Source organism: Gavialis gangeticus, unplaced genomic scaffold (genome assembly GCF_001723915.1).
Source record: "Gavialis gangeticus isolate Ggan-Ray unplaced genomic scaffold, GavGan_comp1, whole genome shotgun sequence".
NCBI lineage: Eukaryota > Metazoa > Chordata > Crocodylia > Gavialidae > Gavialis > Gavialis gangeticus.
The window spans coordinates 124749934-124775314 of NW_017729022.1; the positions used below are offsets into that span (position 1 = coordinate 124749934).

The 25381-nt window shown below is 41.1% G+C and overlaps 1 protein-coding gene across 2 annotated transcripts in view; it reads left to right on the plus strand.

Annotated features, from left to right (window-relative positions):
• Nucleotides 1-25381, plus strand: part of RALGAPA2 (Ral GTPase activating protein catalytic alpha subunit 2) — a 437386-nt gene that overhangs the window by 290795 nt on the left and 121210 nt on the right. For both annotated transcript variants that reach the window (XM_019516125.1, XM_019516126.1), the window contains exons 34-36: nt 278-401; nt 4306-4461; nt 14412-14570. In XM_019516125.1, the coding sequence (XP_019371670.1) occupies nt 278-401; nt 4306-4461; nt 14412-14570 (439 nt within the window). The remainder of the gene's footprint in view (nt 1-277; nt 402-4305; nt 4462-14411; nt 14571-25381) is intronic.

Sequence of the window (25381 nt, forward strand, 5' to 3'; positions counted from 1 at the left end):
CCCTGTAATTGGAACTTGGTAATCAATTCTTTTGCTGATGCACAAAAATAATAGAATCCAGTTCATTCTCAGAGCCGTGTTGACTCTGGGGTATAATCAGGACTAGAAAGAGATAAAAATACATTTCTGCCCCTGAATTGGAGTTATATGACAATATATATCTGTGTACCTTGAGTAAAATAGTATCATTTTTATGAAGTCACTTTTCAAAGTACAACTTCTCTTAATTTCAAATAAAATTGAATTAACTTTGATTTCTTATTACTTCTAATTGTAGTCGTGAAACTCACAAGATTGCAGTGTTTTACATTGCAGAAGGGCAAGAGGACAAATGTTCAATACTGTCTAATGCAAGAGGAAGCCAAGCATATGAAGATTTTGTTGCTGGATTGGGCTGGGAGGTAATAGTAACAAATTGAGGCAAGCTTTAAAATGATTATGTTGGATGGAGTTTCAGCAGTGTTTTATAAGCTATGCAAATGTACACTGAGTGCATATTTTTTTTAATGTCGTAAGGAGAAATAAAGTTATATTTTATTTTACTGTTTAAAACTGTGACTCAACCTTCCATCCCTGTGTGGGGTTGGTTCTTGGGTACAGTCCAACACACCAGTCTAAGCCCACATGCCCGGATCCAGCCACACACATTGGCCCAATTATGGAAGCCCAGATTTGGCTGTGCGTTTTTCCAACCCCACATGCTGCTACCATTCACCTGCCACCAACTTTCCAGAGCCTCGGTAATTTCCAGAGCCTCGGGCTGGATGACATGGCTCTGGAGGCCAGATCTGCCCTGCAGGGTGGGGTTGAGCACCCCTGGTTTAAAAAAAAATAGTTTCCTGAACAGACAGTTCATATAATAACTATTTTCCAACTAATATACTTTTGAAACATTTTAGTTTCTGAGGAAGCTAAAGCAGCCAGTGTCAAGATTATTTTCATGTACCTTTTTATAGCATGTTTGGATGTGAAATGTTTTTCACCTAGAATTTCAGCGTGCTGTATTGAACATCACAAGTACAACTTTTTATTAGCCTAAAAAAGGGAAACCAGATGTTACTGTTTTAGCTTATTAGAGGAAATGCAGAATGACCAGTGCATTTTAGATTTGTCAGGTTCCAGAATAAAATAAGTTTTCTTTTACTTCCTGGATGCCAGGCTAGTCAGGGGACATTCTAGGCTCCTACTATGTCAGACAGAAAAAGAAAGTTGGAACAATTTTACTGTGAGCTCAACAAAACCTGTTCACTTTTACCTAGAGCTCTGTTTGAATCCATGCTTCTTTTAGCTGTTTAGCTACTTCTGTGACATTTTGTATGTGACCTAGCTATGGGAAACCTTTCCACTGGAAAATGTGCCCAACTGTTTTCTTGTTCTGCCTTTTTTTTCCTCCACAGAACAGTCATGGAAAAACAACTTGCCATTTGTGGAAAGTTTATGGTCCCTCATTTAGGTTCTCTTATTCTTCCTAGACCAGAAGTAGAGTCTTAGGTTAGGTGATATGAGATTCCACAGCAAAATCCCCATTGCCTGAAAAGCCATAGGCACCCAGAAGTACTTCATATTTTTTCAGGAAAGGCTGCAAAAATCTTCACAGATGTGGATGCCCCCCATACAAGATCCCGGAGTCCTGAAAAAGATTTTTCACTAGTTATGGTTACACCATTTAAATTTTGATTAATTTTATCTCACTCTTGTGTCCATAAACTTTTTGCTGAATATATGAATCAGGATGAACAACTTCTGACAGTTGGAATAATAGCTGGCCTCCCCATTTAGTAGTCACTCTTGGCTGTCCAAAATCTTGTTGCATTTTAAATTTGTGGCTCTCTTTTCTCATGGCATGAGAGAAGTCAATGTTCCTGCAACAAACCTGGAAGAGTTTTACAATGTCCTGGATCTCAAGGATGTAAACTTACATATTCTGTGTGACCAGCCTACTTGTTCCCTTGTATTTTTGTCTTGTGCAGTTAATTATAACATGAAACCCTAGGGTTGATGTAAACATTGCCCCCCTCTTCCCCTCAAACTATATGCTTTCATCTGTGTAACTGTGACATGGTTCTTTGGAGAAAAGAGCTTCTATCACATCTTTGGCTGGAACACCAGTTCATCTGGACCAAATTCTGGGACCAGATATTCAACAAATAGTGGCTGATGCTTACCAGTAGATACAGCTAAGTTACTTTTAAATCTAAGAACTGGCTGTGTGGGTCCAACTCCGTACTCACTAGGGAAGGTTATGTTTCAATATACCTTGGATCAAAAATCTCTCGGGTCCAATCTCTGTTTTTGCATTTGTCTAGCTCAAAGGTGTAGGATGTTTGCTTAGAACCTACAGAGACTGGCATTCAGTAAATAACTTTGGTAAACAGATAGGGCTGTTTTAGGTTCACTTCCACAAAAACTCTTTGGATCTGACTATGTAAAAATTGTTTGCATCTTGTGTCACCTGATCCCTCCACCAGGCCTGAAGTTGTTCCTAGTCCCATGAGAGGGTATTATTTACTTTGGGCCATCTGTACCTTCTGGAATGCACCACTCATACTGGTCACAAATGCCAGAAGACCATCAGTTTTGATCAGAATGCTCCCACATGTGTGACAGTGAAGGAACTGATCTTCAAGGTCACTGAGGGCCCACCAATTCAGTGGGTGTCAGAGGAGTTTCTGCATGTTCAGCTCTTCTGAAACTCAGGCCACAGGCAGTTTGTTTTTCACTCCTTCATTTCAGCTGTTGTCTAAAATGCAGAGTAGTGAAGACAGAAAAAGATGACCCTGCTCACCTACATAAGTAACTCATGACACAAAAAACTAGAAAACACCAACAAGCATGTCAGTTTTCTTTGTGGACAGAGAGAAATCTATCCACACTCTGTACCAGTCACATAATATCAAGAAAGGGATTGTAAAGCAACTGGCTAAACCTCAGGCAGATCCAACTTTTGGATGAGGATGATGCTTTTAAGATTGGTGCTTTCCTTCCTCTGTTGTTGCCACAGGTTGACTATGTCTTTCCTCTTTCCCTACTAATGAAAGCTGAGGTCTCAAGCCCCCTGGAACCTGGGAGGTTTCATGTTACTGCAGTGGGTGGGTTATGGTGGCAGAATGCCCTGAATCATTCTGCCACCATAACCAAGTTCCAGGGTGCTAAAAAAAGTAATTTTCAGTATGTCTCTTGTCTTGGCTCTTAAGCAATGAGTTCTGAGAATGAAAAAGTTAATGTAGCAGATAACTAGGTGGCACATACATATAGTAAACCTACTTCTCATGCTTATCCCAGAAACTACAGTTACATGGCTGAGCATATCTGTGGTACTCTTGCCCCCAACCTGGCTTTTCTTCAGGGCACCCTACATAAGTGTTTGATTTCTGATTTGCTGAGGGTGCAAGTACCACCTACTAGCAACAAGAGGGGAAAAAGAAGAAACAGTACTTCCTTCCCTTTTCTCTATTCTTTCCTAAAGAGTGTGGTTAGCTGCATACCTTTAATGTAAAGAGATCATTATGAGTCAGCCTTTAAAAAGACCTAGACAGGAAGTCATCTGACACCTTATTGAGCAGCATTGGAGCAAGTTTGAAGCACTCAGTTGCCAGGTAGGCTTCTTTGATGAATTGCCCGTAGACTACATGATTGAGAGAGTAGTTCTGAACCAGTGGACTCCATCCAGGTTGTAAAGGTACAATGACTGAGCTACAAGGGCAGATAGAGTGCCTGGGAAGGACAGAGGTCCTGCTTTCTCCCTTTTTGTCATCTGTTTGTTTTTGAGAATGCGCTAAGCACATTTGCTTAGCCAGAATTACCCCTTAAAATAATATTACAGAATTATTTCTTCATTTGCCAGCAGATATAATACCAGTTGTCTGGACTTCCCATAAAAATTAAAGAAAGTATATTAGGGACATAGGATTGGAAGAGGCCTACTGGACCGCTTTAAGTCCAGTCCCCTGTATTCACAGGCAAATTATGTTTATAGGTAAGAAAATCACTATAGCCATGATAACTGCCTAGTCACTAGTTTTAGTGATTACAAATTACAGAGTTGGAAAAGTGTGGCAGATTGTTTTATGTAGACAAGGCATGTACCAAGGGAAGGCATCTTGAATAGGGAAGGCAGCTCTCTTGCATACAAGTTGGCTGCAACCCTTGTAGAGAGGGTTCTACAAAATTAAACCCTTAACACTTAAAAAAAACAAAACAAGAGCACATTCACTTTTGATTATCAGTGCTCTAATCACTTCTAATAGAACTAAATAAGAACAGGGCTTTTTCTTACTTGTTTTCTTTTTCTCTTGCATCAATAAGGTTGATCTTTCAACGCACTGTGGATTTATGGGCGGTCTGCAACGTAATGGCAGCACAGGACAAACAGCACCATATTATGCTACCTCTACTGTGGAAGTCATTTTTCATGTGTCCACAAGAATGCCATCTGATTCAGATGATTCACTGACCAAAAAGGTAGCTAATGCCTATCTTTTGCACTGGCAGGAATATGTAAGGTATTAGTTGCAAATGATTTTGAAGGGCTTAAATCAGAATTTGAACTGGGGAAAAAAATCATGTACTGCTTTGGTGCAAGCAGGGTGCTTTTCATTCTGCAGCACACAGGCATTCAATTCTGCAACTCACTGCCCTAAATTAAGGGCCATCAACATACTGGAATATATGGCAGAGCAGCATTTCCATGGCAGCATCCAAATACCATTATTAGTAATAATAATAGTAATCATTTCATTTATATGTTGCCTCCCTGCCAAAGCTCTCAAGAATTCCTTCAATGAAATAAAAATAAATACAATATAATAAAATGTGATAAAATACAAATACATGTGAACTAATGAATGATTATTTTAAAAAAGAAAAAAAAGAAAACTGACAAGTAGCACATGAAACCGAGCAATCCAACCAGAGATAAAAATTGTCATCAAACTATTCACATGGATAACCAGGACCAATATAAAAACAGCCTAGAATGCTTCCTGAACAAGAGGAGTTACGAGATTTGAGCAGTAACTGCCAAGTGCTTCAGAATCAAGAAAGGCTTTGAGGCAGTAGCAAATCTCTGCCTATTTTAAGGACAAATGACACCGTATCCTACACTGAGATACCTATTATCTGTCAATAGCAGCTATTCCTTTTGCCTCGCAGCCTGCTTTGAAAAGTTACTATAAAGTATTATTGTGAGGTTCCATGTTCCCCGAATATCACATTTGCTTTAGCACTGAATAAATAAGGGCACAGTCATGTGTTCAAATTAAAGCTGGATAGAAACCAGCTATAAAGTTGATACACATTTTCAAGCACTAACTTTGTATCTGGCTGACTCTTTATAGCTGGATGAACATTTTTATGGTGTGATAATTACTTTGTACGTCTGGCCAATCTAAATTTCTTGCATAATTAACCAGTTAATTGCATAATATATGTAACGTGGCAGGGGCCTGGAATTTCTAACTACCCCACACTGCAGACTCACCCTGGTTTTGGCTGGGTCCTTTCCTTTTTCCCATAACATCTGTAATAAAAATTCTTCAACCCAAATCATGCCTTCATTCACATCTGCACACTGCATTGTCCTCAGATTGTATTTTCAGTATGCTTGCAAAAGCATGGTGAAAATTAACAGATTTGTACGGGTACAGCTAACAATATAATTTGCCCTACAAGTTGTTGCAGTACTGTAGTGCTCTGATTATAAGTCCATCTTCTTTCTTTGCAGAAGAACCAGGAAAGTTGTACTTGATTTATACATGGGATCGGGGGAGATCCAGGGAGTGTGTGTGGTGTGCAGCTGCACCCCACTTTAGTTGTACTTTGCATGAACAGTGAACTCTGTGCTCATTGGCTTGTTGGTGTAGCTCCAAGACTCAGGGTTGAATGTCTCTACTGGTCGGTTCCCACCTCCTTGCCCAGTACAGAATTTGGCAGTAGGGGAAGAAGTAGAGGTATCAGCAGCAGTGTTATGCTGTCACCCTCCTGGGTTCTGGAGCCATGTCAAAGTGGTGGCTCCAGCCAGGAGTTGCACTGACAAGCCAATGAGCTCAGAGAGCTTTACTGTACATGTGCCACTCATCCAGAGGGGTGAATGGTCATACTCCCCTTCCTCCGAATTTGCCCATTCATGGGATTCCTCTATAAGCAAGCTCCTAACAATCTTGACTTTTGTTTTTGCAGTAGTTGTGCACATGCAATAAAAGATACCAAGTCAGAGTCATGTTCAGTACAGTTTTTATCTTAGTATTTTTAGCTCATTTAACCCTTTAGGTCCTTTCTTTGATTATTTAATTTCCCTGTGGGATTTTTTAAGGGCACTAACAGTTTAAGGTCTGTATCTGTAGTTATCAGTTTATATCCAGGGGGAGAAAAGCTGTTCTTTTCTAAAATTTAGTCTGAAAACAGGGTCAACTTATATTCAGGGATGACTCAGAATTGCAACCATATTTGACAAATTGATTATCCAAGGGGTGAAGAGAGCTCAGTGTAATTGTCAGAAAATGTGAGCTTAGCAGTTGAGAAAAAAAACACAGCTTTTTACTTGCAAACAGCACATTTAGATTGAACATAACTGAAATAAAATGAACTTCTTAATGCCTTTTTTAGCAGTTAACACTAGGGCCAGAATAGGACAGACTTTTTCATCAGACACAAAAATCAAGTGCAGTCAGTACCTGGCAGTCTGTGGGGTTCAAAATCCAAAGAGGTAGGAGATGTGGCCAGAGCTGATTCATTGTTGTCCACAGAAAACCTCACAAACTCATTGCTATGAGCCTTGGAAAGAACTGCTGTTGAAATGAGGGAGCCTGCAGTGATCAAACTGTGTGCTACTGCAAAGAAATAAGCTGAGCAAATCTTTTTAGTGTCTGTGCAGGAGGACAATTAACATATTTTTGTCCTTTGCCATGGCTCTTTCTCACACTGAAACAAATTCCCTATACAAAATATCAAATAACAGTCAGTCACTGTTCAGAACTCCAGCTGGAGGTGGAGACAAGACGTGCCTCAAAGCCAGAGAGGAAACTACAGAAATCTGTAAGATTCATAAATCTATGAGCCCCTGGCAGCTATAATGGATGTGAAATGGAGCTCAGGTTGAGACTGCTGAGCTGATGGTTTAGACCTGGGCATCTGTGATTTCCAAATCAGCTCCAAAGACATGTTTGAGTATATAGCAAGCCCTGTGGGGTCTCTCCTCACTCTCAGGGTGTCCATTTCTCCCAGATATTATATGCTGACTCATATGAGCTGAAATCAGTACAAATGTTCCAATCCCCAGAGAGGAAAATCCACAGAGAGTCTTAACAGCAGAACTCAATGCAGTTTACAGGAGCCAGCTATGAAATCCCACACCAAACTTGGCAGTGCATACAGCAATAGAACAAGATAGGACTACATGTGTAAATAATCATATCTGTTTGATTATCTTATGCATTTTAGTCACTTGTCCTCCTTGCCTTTGTTCTGCACAGAGCCAATCATACCCAAATTGGCTCTGCTGTGTCACTCATCCATGTGAAAAATCCATGGATGATCTAGAGGACTCTTAATAAGATCATGGAAAGCACTGACCTAGTACAATAGGCCTGAGGATACCCAAGCAAAAGTTCATGCACAAATTATCCAATTTCCCATCTTAAATTTGTAGAGCACTGTGTCAGAACATAAAAATGTTATGACGTATAAAGATAAAGTACTACTTTTTCCACAACTTCCCCTTTGTGACAGTACTTCACACATTACGTATATTACACAATTAACTGGTCAATTGAGCAATAAATTTAGACATGCCACACATGCAAGCTAATTATCATGCCATAAAAATGTCCATTCAGTTGCAAAAAAAACCAGTCAGCTACAAAGTTAGTGTTTGGAAATGTCTAACAACTTCATAGCTGTCCAGCTTTAATATGAACATGTGGCAGGGTCCTTACAGCCCACCCTGCCCTGCCTTCTGGCCAACTTCAGACAAAAACTACTAATTACATCTGTCTTCAAAAAGGGTTGAGAGAGACAAGGGGAGATTTTTTTAATCTCCTTATTTTAAATAGTTCTTCATTGACTTGATGCTGCTACAAGAACTGTCCAATTCTAAACAGAGAGCTGTCTTTGAGAGGCAATATAGTGCACAACCATTCAAGGATGTGGAAAGGGCAGCAATTGTCCTTCTTCCTTTCCGTCTGGTTTCACCAGATTCTCAGTGAAGCTTTCACTTGCATAATACCTGGTAGTACCCACACCACTGTGTCTGGTTTCATTTTGGGATTCTGTGCTCTGTTCTTTTTGCCTGTCTCTAGGCTAAACAAATAGAGCACTGATCAGTTTGCTTTGCTAGTAAACTCAATAGTTTGACAGACGGTCTTACCACCTGCTGGCCAAGGAAGCAGCCTGTCAGTACCGCAATTTGCAGCAGACCATAAATTTTGTGAGCTTTGGAACTATAGACAGATGCAGTAATTTTACTTAAATATTTTATTATGGGTTCTTGTTGTTTCTAAACACAAAGAAACACATTCACTTCTGGTGTAAATTCACTAAAATGAACAGAAGAATTTTGGCCCTGGAATTTCCATAGAATACAATAAGAATTTACAAATAATTGTTTCCCTTAGATGAGAAGCAATACATTGTTTTCTTGCCTGGCTCACCTTTTAAAACATTATTGTTTGTTAAAATATATATATATATATATATATATATATATATATATATAGCATAGCTCAGAGTAACATTGAAAGACTTGGCCCTGAACAAAAGGCTTTCTACTCAAGTAATCAAAATTCAGCTGATAACTTTTGCAGCTGCAGGATTTAGCGTCATTAGTGTTAAACTTTTTTTATTGGATGTCTTGCAGCAAGAATGAAAATCAATCACAGTAACAGCATCCCACAGTCCCTTGTCTTATTCTAACTAAATTTTACCTAACAGTTTAAAAATGAGCTGCAAAATTTTAACACAATTGATTCCATCTTCTCCCATTGTCATAGTAGAATTTTTCCAATTCAGAAATCTGGTTGCAACCCCATACCGAACTCATGCTCCTTCGCTGCAAAAATTTGTTAGCTATAGCTAGATTGGATTTTTAGCAGCTAATCTAACTGCTGTAGGGGTTTGCAAAGTGGGGACAGAGCTGTGCTATTGGATTTGTCCAATTCATTTGACTCCAGGACTATAATTGCACTTATGTCTTACAAGGCTTTTATAGCCTAAGGCTGGCCAGCAGCAGAAAAACAAATTGGCAGTGATACAGTAAGAGTGAAAGGGAATGAAAGGCACACATTATCAGTCTCCAGGCAGCGCTGTTCTGGCAGGAAGTTTCTTGGTTAATTTACAAATAAAACTTAGATTTTAGGATGGCCACGCTGTCAGACAAACAATGGGGATGTCAGGCCTGACTGTTACTTAGTAAAAGTAGCAGCCATGCTTACCCAAAAGCAGGAATTCTTCAATCAAACAGACGACTCCTTTCTGGAGCCAGCTGGCTATGTAATGCAATTAGTAGGAAAAGGAGGTCAGACTATTAGGTGTGTACCATGACCAGTGTCAGCAGTGGCGTGTTGCCTGGCAGGCAGCATGCAGAATAGCTAAAGCAGAGTGCCTTTAGAACTATTTACTCAAGTGAATGAGTAGATGTGGCGCACGACCAGTTTCAGAACATGGAATTGTTTTTGTAAAGCTTGAGAAATGAGCATTTGTTCTACAACTGACAACTAAGTTCTGAAGCACAGATTGCAGTTGAGGAAATGCTGTGAACACATGCTTAGTGATGTCAAAATTCAAATCGGAATGTCCGTGTTGACTTATGTTACACGGGTATTCACAGTTCAGTCTAAAGGAGACATTAAAAAACCATTGCATGAGAAGAAACATGTGGTTCAAAAAGTGTATGTGTCTTATTTATGTTATTAAAGTCCTATGTGTATCAACTATAGATTAATGCAAATCTGTGAAGGCTCCCTCAGACTTTGGAGGGGACATTACAAACAATTTCAGAGGCACCCCTTCCTGAATATTTTTGCAGGTCCAGTTCTGATTTTGTTCAGGGCTAAACATAAAAGGACAGGCCAGCTATTTGGTCATATATTATTTTCTGGTTGTCTTGGGTTTTGGTTTTTTTTGGTTTTTTTCATGTTGTATGTATTGAAGGTGGAAGGACACACCACTTTTCAGCCTGGACTGATCTTATGCTTCTTTACTTGGGAGTATAGCCATAACTACTCATTTTGTTGCTTATTTGGTGCTCAAAGGCTTCAGAGATATTGCACACAAATCTAAAATCTTACTTGTTTTTTGAATCATTGAAGTAAAACACCTGAGGTTGGTGTGTTATAGTACTTTATTTACTGGAATCCAAGATGAACTGGAATTTAAGATGACTTCCCCAATAATTAGATTCTATACATAGAAAATTTATGAATTTGTTATAATTTTCCATGTATTAGACTCTAATTATCAGAGGGTCATTTTAAATTCATTCTCCTTGTCCTCCCACTACCGGGGGCAGGACAAGAAGTGGCAGGGGAGCCAGTGGCAATGGGGGGGCAGGTGGTGGGGAAGTCAGGTGTCCCCTTACCACCTGCCCACCCCCACAACACTTGCCCCTGCTGGTGTCACCAGTCCCTGGTGTCTGCTCCCCTCTCCACATGCCCCTTCCTCAGCATCTCCTGTGTTTACTACTGCTTACCCTCCATTGCAGCTTCAAACCAGCTCCAGCCTAGAACAATGGAGCCCATGGTAGTTCTGGCTCCTGCCTAACCATGCAACAGTGGTAGCAGTTCCAGCCCAGAAACTAGGTCAGAGCAGGGACCAGAGTTGCTATTACTGCCATTGCTGTTGCATAGCCAGGCAGGGGCCAGAGCTACCATGTGCTCTCTGTGCCCTGGGCTGGAGTTGCCAATGAGGGTGAGTGACTGTGGGGATGGGAGGCTGTGGGGAGGCGGGAGAACAGCAGCTGCGGCTCCAACTCTGACCCCAAGTCTGGGTCAGGGCCAGAACCAAAGCTGCAACAGTCGCCAGTCCCCCCAAACTGTGTACTTAAATCCAAGATGAGAGGCTTTTTCCCCCATATTGAATGGGGGGCAGCCTTGTCTTGGATTCAGGTAAATACAGTAATTGATATGATGATTTTTTAGCAAAGTTCTAAAATCAGTCTTTTAAAAAACAATTTTATTTGATCATTCCAGTGTTAGAGAGAGATCATTGGCATTTTATGAATTCAGCAATTATAGGTGTTTGAGCTAAAAATGGTATGATAAGTGGTATTTCATGCTATAGAAACAGAGATTACCCAAATGTATATTTCTGGTATAGCCTGTTCATTTTTTTTTTTTTTTTTTTAGATCCTGTAAGAAAAGCAGCATTTAACTTTGTCAGCAACTTAGAAACATGATGTTCAAGGAAACTTTAGCTGCCACAAGAAATGAGTAGATGCAGTAGATTTCACTCTTTTCTCTAAGACAGGAGTGTCAAACTCATCTGGGCCAAGGCAGGATGAGGTTCTCTGGGCCAGTCTGTGGCAAGACCCTCTGTGTAGCTCCCACAGCACTGGGTCCAGCATGTACCAGCCCTGGGGTTCACTGTACACACAGCATGCGGGGCCGGCATGGGGCATGTGCTGCCTGTGGCACATGGGCTAGACCCAGTCATTCTGGAATGCCATACTCATCCCATGCCTCAGATTCTTTGCCACATGCAGCACCAAGTCCAACTCGCACAACACCTTGTGTCAGCCCTGCATACCACTTACACAGTTAGGCCTGGGGCTGGCGTTTGCTGTACATGGTGCATGGACATGCTGTAGTGGTCACATGTCCTACATGCAGCACAGGGAGCTGGCACAGAGCACAGGCTTCATGGCTGCCTGGCTGCAGTGTTGCAGGCAAAGCTCCCAACTGAATATTGCCAAAGCCTTCCACAGTAGAACACTACTGAAAACCCCCTGGGTCTGAGGGCTAGATTCAGTCTGAACAATAGGCTGCAAACCCCTGAACTAGTCCTGCCTAGTGCAGGGGGACTGGACCCAATGATCTACAAGATCCCTTCCTGCCCCTAACTATTTTTGAACCTATGACCTATTCCACTGTGGTGTTTGCTAGAAGATAGGATGCTGGTCCTTCTTTCCTGGCTGACAACTAGCATGATTCCTTGTGTTTGACCTGTCTTCTCCCTGTAGTTTTGAACATTTTTCCCTTGTGCTGAAATTCTGCTACAAAATGTAGTGTTACCAGTGCTGGATGGCTGCCATGATAATAGTGGTCTGGAGAGATGGTTATATGAAGAATTTGGTATGAATAAGAAGCACTATTCTTTTTAAAGGATTTGGTCCTTTCTTTTGATCAGTTTTCTATATGTATGCACTATCCATTTTTCCAAAGGTATATGAGGCAGATTGGTACTGGACACATTTCTTCACAGCTTTTTTGTATCGTAAATTACATCAGTGTGCTGTGTGCTCCTGTGCATTTTCCTATGTGGCTAGATAACAGAGAGAGAAGGCATTCTGCAAAATAATGCATGCTGTATGCTGAAATTTGCTAAATTAATGAAGTCATTACAGTTCAGTGAGGTAGTGTTGGAAGTCTGTCGTAACATTAGGGTTCTGCGAGTTGGGATATACATGCTGTCTTTTGCACTGAGTAGCAGTGACAAAAATAGTCCCATTGAACCCATATCATAAACCACTGTCGCTGCTACTCACTGTGTGTACAAGTGGCATAATTGAGCCTTCACTGTTACTCACTTTGTATACTATACATTAATGCATCAGTTTGGGTGTTCTGTTAATTGTCTTACCAACTATGTTCCTTTTAGATGCCTCATAGATTATTAGAGACTATTTCTAATATGTATAACATATTGTATATAGTATTGTGGCCAGGCAGGATAGGTTATTTTTTAAAAATTGCTTTACAACTTGTCTGTAAACACTTTTGTGATTTTATAGTCAAATCTGTTTACTCTCTTGCAATGAACAGCTATCCCTGTTAAACTCAGTGTGAGTTTTGCTGTTGACTGCAGTGGAACCAGTATTTTATCTTCTTTTTTTCTGAAGTTCACCCTCATAACATTGCTAAATAGTTCTCACAGTGTTCACACAATTATTTTTATCTACATTTTTTTTAAGATCATTATAAAGTGTCAGAGGATAGTGAGAAATTTAACATGCTGAGCTGGGAAAACCCAAAATAACTATTTATAGTGTTTACAGTTTCATATCGAAAAATCAGAGTCTGTTGATAATTGGTATCATAAATAGGGTTGAAATACATTCTTTACTTGTATGTATAAATTAGATAAATAAATTCAGTAACCCTTCTCTGTTTCCTTTTTATTCAAATAAAATCAAATTAGCTGTGAATTTGATTTACCTTGTGAATAGGTTTCATTTTACTTTGCACAAGTATAAACCTTCAGTGAAGATGCAGTTTTTAGCCTTCTTGTCTTCAGAAATATGGCAAGACATGGCAATATTTTTTTAAATTGTTGTAGGAATCCTTTCCTGATTCAAAGCATTTTCTGGTCTGTCAGGGTGAAATTCATTTCTCCACAGAAGACCAGCACATACGCTTATGTATCACATTAATTACTTGTTTTACCTTTTTTTAGGGTTTAAGTGGGACTAAAGTATTGCATAAACCTTGTGCTGTCTCCCCACCATAGAGGGTAAATGTTGCCTGTAAAATAGAAGTCTATTTAAAACGTTAAAGACATACAGTCTGTTGTGCATTTCAGTACATCATTTTCAAATATGTTTGCCTTTCTTCAGTCACAGACTTATTTTTCCAAACAAAACAAAATCATCTGTACTTAATAAGGACTATTTCTGTACTAAGTTTCAACATATAACTTCAGCTTTACTTTATGTAACCCTGTTCAAAAAAAGGTCTTTACAGTTTTTCCCACTTTGTCCTAACTCAGCCACTGTTCAAACACATTACACACACACTTTCAAAACAGAATTTACCTTCATGCAGAGATATGGCATGAAGTACTTCAGCTGTATAGCAAAATAAGGAACAGAGGACTGTAATGGAAAGTGTGTGCAACCTGAATGGTAGTAATAGCTACTGCTGTGACAGCTATAATATTTTAAATGAAATACAATGCCCTGCTAGTTAACATTTTGCTCATGTCATTCAGTTCAGCATTTAAAACTACTGTATATAATGTGCATCCATGTGTCATGTAAGTTGATAATTTGATAATTATGTAATTAAACCATCAAATTTTTTTTTTGAACGAGGCAAGTTTTGTGGCTGCTTTTATTAACAGCAGGTAGAGAAAAAGCAATATTTTAACCTTTTCTATAATGAAATATTTCTACTGTTGAGCATTGTAATTCAATTTGTAAGCCATGACCCCTCATAAACTGTTGTTATCACTCTGATTAATAAAGAGCCAATTTGCCGTTGCAGCTTCGTCACTTGGGAAATGATGAGGTTCACATCGTCTGGTCTGAACACACCAGGAACTACCGCAGGGGTATTATACCAACAGATTTTGGAGATGTTTTAATTATTATTTATCCAATGAAGAACCACATGTTTTTCATAGAGATAATGAAGAAACCAGAGGTAGGTTTTGACTACTTCAGGTAGTCCATCATGCACATTGCTTAAATGGCAAATAATTCTTGTATAACATTGAGAAAAGTCAACATTATCAAATATTTTTGTCAGAACATATTACATTTTTCTCCCCATGTGAGCTTAAAAGGTGCGCTGAACTCTCAGGGAGGGTTGTTTTACAGGGGTTTTGTTTGTTTTTTGTTTTTGTTTTCTTTTAACAATTGAACATTAGTAAAAAACTAAGTGAGTAGATCTGAAATGAAAAGCATATTCATGTTTAGCATTTTGGGTGGCGTGCCCGAATTTTAAACCCATTGGAGATGGCTTATACAGAATGATGCTTAAAATGATGGACGGGATCCAATTTAAGCCAATGAAAGAAAGAGAATACAGAATTAAGGCTTTCCTTGGTATTAATTCACACATAATAGTTAGCTAATAGTTAAATCTCTGATGGTACTATGGATACACATGGTGCTATATATGTAACCTCACACAGGTTTTTGAGACCCTGGCAATAATCTAACTCAGTATAATTTAGGGATTGCATGGCAGTCTTAACATTCATCCTTGCCTTTATGTCATTATATCAAATCCTTTTTTTTAGTGTTAGTATGTATTTATACTTATTTATTTTCTTGTCAACTTTTTCTCAGATTTCTAGGAGAATGCAAAAGCAATCGTTGTCTAATTGTTGTATACAAAAAGAAGGATCTTATTTTAAATGCAGAGATAAATGTATGTAAATGTGTAGTTCAATACACAAGTGCATTCAGCATGTTAACTTCTAAAGATAGAATATATTTTATTGAAATAACCATAGTCCTCACTACTATTGATATTATCTATTTACATAAAAAATAACAATGTGTCTTAGTGTGTAGACAACAGCAAAAAGGATGCATAAATCACAGGACATATGTACTAATTGTTTAAGATGCATCTTTCAGAAGTTTAAGAATGGCAACAGCTGTACATTTTAAGAACTAGAAATTTGTCATCCTACATTTAAAAATAAATCTTGAAAATTTGCCACCTATTTTTCATATGTGAAAACCTTTTATTGCTATATACACTTAATTTAAATATATAAAGAGTCTTATAATTCACTTCTCTGGAACTTAAAAGTAGAGAAAATAACATCCTAAAATGCTGACTTAATACACAAATAAATAGCTGTTAATGTATCTTAACCTGAAAAAGCTGAATAAAAAATTTAGAATTTAGCATTATGAAATTATGTGAATCAATCCCAGAAAAGCTATGTCTTTTTATATATTAGTCAAAAAACACCCAAAGGGCAGAAGGAATAATAGACAACTGGAAATTTAGTGTTATCCCTACATTTAAAGTACAAACCATTACAATGTAATAAAATTAATCCAGACATTTCCAGGGCAAGTGTGGCTGACCTTTTGTTCACCAGCTACTGACCCGAGGGTGAATGAAAGAGGCTTGCAGAGAGAAATGTCTGTTGTTTGGCTTCAGTCCCTGGTATTTAAATTGCATTCCCTAATCAAATGAAAAGGCTGTCCTCTCTATCAGGTTACCGAATCCATGGCAACATTTGGCCTTTTATATACATAATGTTAGCCTTTTTGTTTGCATCTAAGTAGAGACACCTGGAGCAATGTTAACATTAACCGATTTAGCATTAATAGCTTCATTATATAAGAATTTCTGATCAGATAGCTGTTACTTTTGTTATATTGCTTCAGCTTGTATTGTTTTCATTTTTTTATCTTCCTGCTTGGCAACCAGGCAATGATTTGCAAATTTTTTTTGTCTTGATTAATTAAGCAATATAATTATCAGGAACCGTGATGCAGTCTTTGCTCAACAAAGCTTCTGAGAGAAAACAATAGTAAGTCTGTTAGTATGAATGCATTCCACGCGTCACAGATGCATGAGGATATTCTAAACAATGAGACGAAAAGCTGCCTGCAAAAGAGGACAAAGAATGCCATGCAGACTCTACACACTACACATACCGCCAGGGACATACTGTGGGTTCCCTGGGACACAGATGCCTCGTTAGATTGCAGCTAGTCATCAGAGATTAATTCTCAGCCATTTGGTACAATAATTTACCCATTCCCCAGTCTTTTAACTAGTGCTGCTTACTATAGAAGTGAAGTCTTTGTACTCAAAAGGTTTATGTAACCTTGCCTACTTTTAGTGTTTACAACAAAAATAATTATTTTTTCTTAGTAATTGTACTGAAGGAAGCATTTGCAACATGTTGAATATTTTTTTTTCACAGCCCGTTAACTTCATAATTTGTATTGGTCATAAAATGGTGTACATTTCTGTCCACATCTGAATGTGTTTTATTTTCCTACAGTTCATTTAAGCTTAGCACATTTATTTTGCATCCCTGTGAAATCAAGTACTCTCTGAAAGGCAACTAAAATATCAACTTTAAAAGTACCAAAGATAGAATATGCATTCAACCTCATTAGGTCAAAAAGACTTTATGGTGTTGTATCCCCTTGAGTTTAATGGCCCACAGCAAGATTGTTGAAATGGAAATTAATCATTCTAAGCTTTTTTTTTTACCTATGAATTTTATGGTCTATTCACATATTCCTTCCCAGCCAACACTCCCATTGAATCAGCTGAAAGTTTGGGGTATGTAATCAGTCTCTGATTGGATCTTCAGATTCTGATTCTGAAAGGGTACTGGAAGCCCTCAACACCTGCTAAATTCAGCTTGAATTAAGCAGTCTCAGCATTTGAGAGGGCTGAACCTTTAAAAATGAGAGCTTCTTGAAGTATTGATTTACATTTTGGGAAATGCCAGGTATACATTTAATAATCTGTAAACAACTTTGTTTACATATACATTGTGGTAATTTTTTTGTTAATTGAACATTTGCTTCTGTATGTGGAAATATCTCTGAGAGCTTGAAAACATTTCTGATAAATTTTTCAAAATTTATCAAATTTAAAATTTGTTTTAACATTAATTCACAACATGTTTTACAAAAAAAGGTCTTACAGCACATTTCCAAGAGTCTGATAATTTTCTTGAATGTGATCAACCTTTTAAGTAAAGGTTGATCAAAAGAATATTTGAAAATTATTTTTACTAATAGAAATACTAAAGAGAGATTTATATTATCATAATTTTGGATTTATATGTGAATGTTAAAATTTTAAACTTCTAACACACACAATCTATTGCATAATGCCACATCACCTTTTCTCCATTTATTCTGTATATAACTCACCAGATACCAAAGTGAAAATGTGTGTCAAGGGTGGTGTTAGTGAATACCATCCTCAGTCATACCTGGCAGACAAAGTTGTTTTGGATGTTTGCATTCTCTTTCACTATTTTAAATATATATTCTTCTTTTCATAGAATTTTAACTTTCTTATAAATGCTTATGTAATTCTTAATTGAAAAATGAACCCACAAAACTTGATGATCCAGGACTTCCATGGCACAGATAAATTCCCAGGAGGGAAAAATTAATGACTTTTGCATAAAAAAACAGACCAAAGCTTTAAATGTTGTGTTGAATGCATTGAAAAGAATCCAGGATTAGTCAAATAAATTATGGAAATGTTTTACACTAATCTATTATTTTTCTTTCTTTTTTTTTTTGATAATTATTTTGAGTAAAGGAATGACATAAGTATTCTGTGAAAAGACAGCTGTCATTTGCAGATGTTATATTAAAACCAAATTTCTTCTGTAATTCATTGCCACTTCTAATTAGAGGAATTCCCTGGATACAGGGGATTTATATTATTCCTTTTGTCCATTTATTGAATGACTGTCACAGTCACCCACAAGCGGTTGCAGAAGAATAATAGAGGGTATTTATTTATGCAGTAAGTCTCAGTACAGATGGAAAAAATCCATAGCTTAAATATTGATAATAGTTACTAGCTCCTTCTTAGGTTTTTCTGTTTTGATTTTTGTGATGAAGAAATGAGCTCCCAATTGACTCATTCTTAAAATTAGAATCTGTAATGATTTCTAATAAGGTACTATTAAGATTTTCACTTTTTCCTTTTCATCATTGATAATCTGTGTGTGTGTGTGTGATTTCACACTGTTTCCCATTTTATAAATGATATGGACTTCTTTGTATTTTGTGCCACTAATAGCACTGACTTTTCAAGTTTCTGGTAGAGAGAACACTACAATTCATCAAAGCAGGGTATAAGATGCATTTGCTTGATAGGAATTCTAAATCAATAAAAGGTTTGGAATTTTGGGGTGATCTTATTAGCATTTGGCTTTCCTCTATGTGTGAGGTACTGTTTTTAAGGTCTTGGCAGGTTTTTTACTATCATTGCCAGTTCACCAGGAGTGAAATACCATGGGTCAGATCACTCTTCTCTATAGCCCAGCCCATGGCAAAGGCTCTACAGCAGGCCTGGGCCAAATATGGCCTGTGGGCCAAATCCAGCCTGCCAGGCCTTTCTATCCAGCCCTCAGCGCCCCTCTAAAAAACAATTATTACTCATCCGTTGCTGCCCCTCTGAAGTCCAGTGGAAGGCAGGGTTTCAGACGTGGCACACCATCAGACCAGGCGGGCTTTGTATGTCTACCTCCATGGGGCTTCCGATACTCCAGCTGGGAGCCCCATGTGGATGCACAAAGTGTGATGGCGCATGGTTGGCCAAGTGGTGAGGGTAGGGGAGCTTCTGTCTGCAGGAGGCGGGTAGGTGTGAGGTTTGTGGGGAGCTGTGGGGGTGTGGGACCTCCCTGCCACACACCTCATGGCTTACAGCCTCTGCCACAAACAACAGCAGGTGGCAGGCCCTCAGGATACTCCTGACCCACAGCAAGACATAGTCCCCCAGCAGTGCATGGCTCCAGCTGAATCCAAGGAGCGCCATAGAGTCCGGCCAGCCCAGCCTGCTGGTGCATACCTTCAAACCAAACTGGGCTGACTACCTGCCAGCACATGAGGCTCCTGGCACTGCAGGTAGGAGCCGCGCATCATGGGGCCAGACCAGGCAGTCTCCATGCTTCCACATGGGGCTTCTAACACTGCAGCAGGGAATCGCATGTGGCAGATCAGAGCCAGCCTGGCCCCATGGCACGCAGACTGGGAGCCACGGGAAGTTGTGTGCCATTGGACCGGGCTGGCTCTGCATCTCCACGTGCAGTGCCTCACTGGAGTGTTGGAAGCCCCACTTGGAGCCACGGATGGCCCGGACCAATGGTGTGTGGCTCCCACCTGCATGAAGCCAGCCTGGTCTGGCTCAAAGGCATGTACAGCAGGTCGGGAGGACTCCATACCACCACATGCAGCTCTTGGGACTCAGCTGGAGCCACACACCACTGAAGGACTCTGCCTGCCACAAGCCATGAAGGCTTACCACCTGCTGCTGCTGCCGGCAGCAGGGGCTGTACAACATGGCGGGGCAAGTAGTGGGGGGCCCGCACTGACATACCATCCACACAATCCCAAACACCCCACACCCACTCACACCCCTATGTACCCATTCACAAACTCCACGCACTCCCCACAAATCTCACACAACTCCCACACCCACCCAATCACAGCCCATACCCCCCACACACAATATACAAGAGGAAGACTTTTTTAAAGCTATTATGCAATCATCTCTATATACACTATGCAAATGCATGTAAATCAGGACTTTTTTAAAAAACGATATTATAGTATGTTATAGTAGATGCTTGTTTTTTAGTATATGCCTTTTTTTTTCCTGTTCCAAGATGGCAAACCCTTCCCAAAGGAGTACTTTCAGTGGCAAGGGAGGGAACTTCCAGTGGTAAACATCAGAGGTTAGGGGATGTGATTTCCAGTCCCAAGATGGTAATCAGAGGGCAGGGCACCTGTCAAGGCATGGGGCTACTTTTACAGTCCTCAAGAGCTCACCAAAATTTGTTAAGCTGTCCTCCAGCCAAAATAATTGCCCACCCCTGCTGTACAGGTACATCCTTTGCAAATATCCATTTGCAGAAATTTCCACAGTATTATTGTCTCTTTGATGGGTCCACGTTTCCTCTTATGAAATTCAACACAAATATCAACCTGCCTTTAAATCAGTTCATGGCTTTTGCTACTGTATATAAGAACTTAAAGCAATAACTCAGTCCCTTAATGTGCCCTAATTAAGAATATAGAAATATATGGTATCCTGTATAAAACACCAACAGAATAAACCTAAATTTATGTTTTAGATAAACCATTTTTAAGATTCTTGTTTCTCAAAAACTCTCTTAACACTGTCCAGTTTGTCTCCAGCTTTCTAGAAAAAAATCTCCTATCAGATCACACAAGGATACTATCTGATCAGTTCTTAAATTTATTAAAACATAATTCCATTTAAATCCAGTTTGTAATAGAAAATTATCTCTAACCTTAACTAAAGAAAGGAATGTGCATAGAGTATGCTATCCCAGCTATATGGTTGGTCCAATAAAAGATCCTTGTCTCTTTCATAAAGTATGCTAAATTGTTGTCATTTACAAAAACGGAATAAGATGGTCTTCTCTGAGTAACTGCCAACATATACATTCCTGAGTAATGGATGTGGCCCATGCCCTGAGCCATTCTCTAAATGCAGAGACTTTTTTTACAATAGCTCCACCTATCGTGAAGACAGGCAAAGATCTCACTGGCCAAGTTCGCGGCCAACACCAAGTTATGGGGAAGTGTGGTCACTCTTGAAGATAGGCTGCAGATACAGGCAGACCTAGAAAGGCTAGCAAGTTGGGTGGATCGGAATCTGATGAAGTTCAATGTTGAGAAATGTAAAGTGCTCCATCTCGGGATGAGCAACCCCAGACAGGCCTACAGGCTTAGTAGCACCAAACTGACTAGCACCATGAGTGAAAGGGACCTGGGGGTAATCATAGACTACAGTATGAATATGAGCCAGCAGTGCGATGCTGTAGACAGTAGGGCGAATATTACTCTGACATGCATCAATCGATGCATCTCCAGCAGAACCAAGGAGGTGATTCTTCTGCTGTACTCAGCACTGGTGAGAACGCAGCTGGAGTATTGCATTCAGTTCTGGGCGCCACACTTTAACAAGGACATGGACAAGCTTGAGAGCCCAAAGAAGAGCCACCCATATGATCAGAGTTTTACATGGCAAACCATACAAGGAAAGGCTGAGGGATCTGGGACTCTTCAGCCTGAGGAAAAGACAGGTGAGAGGGGACCTGGTAGCAGCTTACCACTACACTAGGGGAGTACATCAGAGGCTCAGTGAGCAACTGTTCACCAGGGCACCCAAGTGGAAAACTAGGAGTAATGGCCACAAACTCCTGGCAAACCACTCAACATTAGGAAAAAGTTCTTCACAGTCATGGTGTCCAGACTGTGGAATAGACTGTCTCTAGAGGTGGAGCAATCACCTATCCTGGAAATCTTCAAGAGACTAGACAGTCACCTTGCTGGGGTCACCTGACCCCCAGTTATCTTTCTTGCTTGGTGCAGGGGGTTGGACCTGATGATCTTCCAAGGTCTCTTCCAGCCTTACGATCTATGAATCTGTAGTTAGCATTATATTGGTGCAGTCAGCTACCCTTCTGGCCCTGCACCAAGCAGGTAAAGACAGAATGAACTTTCTGCTCTTCCATTTCCTCTCAGCTGCCTGGCTCAGACAGCAATGTGACTGGCATTTTTCCTCCGGTGACAGTTGTACTTGTTTTCCTTAAGCAACTTAATTTTTACTTAGTCTGGATTCCCTCTTTTACCTGATTTTGTCTCTTTGTCTTATCCTCTTCAGTGATGAGGATGGGTCTTGTGACCTTTGGGTCAGGGCAGGCACCTTACTACACCCCTCTCCTCCCCCCTCTATTTTATCCTTCAGCACCATTAGTTAGCCACTCTCTTGTCTCATCATCATTGGTGTTTTTCCTCAGTCCCTCACAACATTTTTATTTTCTTGCTTCGGACTGTCAGCAGAATTGCCATGCTTTCCTCTTGATCCCTGGGGTTCAAGAAATATCCCTCCTGTGCTAAAAAGACTACCAGTAGGCCTGTGTGAGTCAGCAGTGATCTGATCCGGCCAGTTCGGATGGCTGCAATTCAGTCTGGAGCTCTGGACTGGCTTCCGCCTCGATCCGGCCAAAGCAGCTCTGAAGCTTCAGAGCTGCCTTGGAGATCCAGCCATAGGGTATAATGGGAAATCAATGAAACATCTATAACTTCATTGTTTTTTGTCCAATTTGGATGAAACTTCAGGGATGGTAGCCTCTGCTGAGAGCATGAAACCTGTCAAGTTTCAAGAAGATTGGTGCAGGGGTTTGGGGGGAACTGTACCCCAAATTCTTGAAAGCCAAACTCATGTCATGGCGACTGTGTGTTACAACACAGGGGGGTCAAAACTGCAGGGGTGGTAGCTCTTACTGAAGCCACAAAGCCTCAAGGAGAAAGGTGCAGGGGTTTGTGGGGAACTGCCCCTCAAGCTGCAGACAAGCAAAACTTGTGCCAAGACTGTGTCTGTCTTGGGGCAGTTGATTGTATTGATTCTTTCCTCTCCTTAGCCTGGTTTTGTAGGAGCTAATTGATGCTTGTTAAGTCGTTACGTATTAGCTAGATCCCATGCATTGATCTGGTCCCTGAGTCTCTGGTCTGAGTGAATCATGATTGATTGATTGGTAACTGGAAACACAGCAGCTTAGCAGCCAGGCCTGCAGCAGTGTCTCCCCTTGCTGCCCCAACACAGACACAGTCAGTCCTACAGCACCCATGGCACGAGTTTTACTTGTCCGCAGCTTGAGGGGCAGTTCCCCTCAAACCCTTGCACCAATCTTCTTGAAACTTGGGAGGCTTTCTGGCCTCAGTAGGAGCTATCACTCATGCAGTTTCGACCCTCTGTGTTGTAACAGATAGATGTGACAGGAATTTTGCTTTCGAGAATTTGGGGTGCTGTTCCCCCCCAAACCCCTGCATCGATCTTCTTGAAACTTGACAAGCTTCATCCTCTCTGCAGAGTCTACCACCCCTGAAAATTTCATCCAATTCGGACAAAAAATAACATCGATATTTTATTGTTTCACCATTATACCCTATGGCCGGATCTCCGAGGTGGCTTCGAAGCTCTTCGGAAGCTCCGAACCACTTCAGGAAGCCTAATGAGGCCAGCGCTTCAACCCAGATATGTTGCTTCTGACCCAGAAGCGTCTGAAGCTTCTCTGGATCTGAAGCTCTGTCCGAAGCCTCGCACAGCCCTGGTTACCAGCCTTGGTTACTAGAGGTGCACCGATACATTGGTCCATATCGTATTGGCACCAATAAAAGGAAAATTTACATCATCGTCAGTCAGCTTTTTTTGGCTGATGTGGCAGCATGCATGCAGCCATCCTGGCAGTGTGAAGAGTAACGTCCAGCTGGGGGGAGGAGGAATGGCGGGGAGGAAGGCAGTGTTTGGGGGGGGAGGGGGCAGATCAAGGCCCCCACAGTGAGGGCATGAATGGGCCTGGGGCAGGGGCAGGCACTGCCCAGCTGCAGTGGGTGGGGCATGGGAGAGAGTTACGAGTGGCTCATCTGGGAGGTGTGGGAAGGAAGAGAGTGGCCCCCATCGCTGCACACACCCCTGGGGTAGACACCGGGGGGGGCATGTGCCTCCCCTCCCCCCAGATCTGTGCATGGAGTGAGGGCAGGCTTCTGCTGTGGGCTGGGGATGGTGCCAGGATCTTCCCAGTGTGGGGTTGAGGCAGGGCTGCGCTCTGGGCAGGCGACAGTGCTGGAAGCGGAGCTACAGGGTGAGCTACAGCCAGCCCAGAATTTGCCATAGTTCCCCCAAGCCCCAGCCCAGCTCCCAGCTGGAAAGAGCCTGATGCTGACCTTGGTCCCAGCCTGCAGCAGCAGCCTGCCCCTGCCCTACACACAGATCAGGGGACATGCCCCCATGCCTCGCCCAGGAGTGTGCACACTGGCGGGAGCTATACCTCCTCCCTCCCTGCACCCCTTGAATGAGCTGCTCATGGCTTAGTCCCACGCCGCCTCCCACCCTATCTGGGCAGCCCCTGCCCAAGCCCCACTCTCTCACACCATGGGGGCCTCTATCTGCCCCCCCATGCCTCTTCACTCCCCACCTCCTCGTTATTTGGTGCACCTTTATTGGATACACATTCACAGTGCCTGTTCTGTTTGGATGGGGTGCACATCAAGAATAAGTGCACCGTCTGAAAGTTTTTTTCAAACCCCTTAAAGGAAAGAAAAGCCAAACTAAATTCTTCCTCTTTGAGAAATAAACGACCTTTTCACTCCTGCTCCTTCAGGCTCCACTGTGCACTGAGATTTCCCCTTGTACCACCATATCCTCCTGCACCATCCACACCACCAGCTTGACAGAAGTCCCACTGTAGAGGATGTCCCTGAACACAGGGCTCTGGTTTTTACTTCACTAGCTGAAATGTGAGACTTTATGGTCCTATCAAAGTTCAGCCTGCCACTGATGCCTCCCAGCTTATGCAAGCAGTCAGAATTCAGGATGGGCCAATTGATTTGGTGCCAGAGGCCCTGGGGGAGATGAAGACTTACAAAGCTGACAAGAGGCTGCTACATTGTACTTGTATCCTTCAACTTACAGTTGAGGGCTCACTGTCATCCTGGCTCAGAAATCTAGGTCCAAGCACCAAGGATCAGACAGCACACAAGTCTCCATTATTCCCCACTTCGCCATGAGTTCTGCACTGGGAATAATCCCATTCAGCACTGACTTGCACCAGACTTCAGCGGAGTCGCACTCTGCCCCCCACCCCCGAATCAGTGAAAGAGCCCCTCATTCAGCCAGTACATAAGTTTTATTTTCAGGATCCCCTGACTCTGACATGGGCTTTTCTGGTACTGATGGCCTCA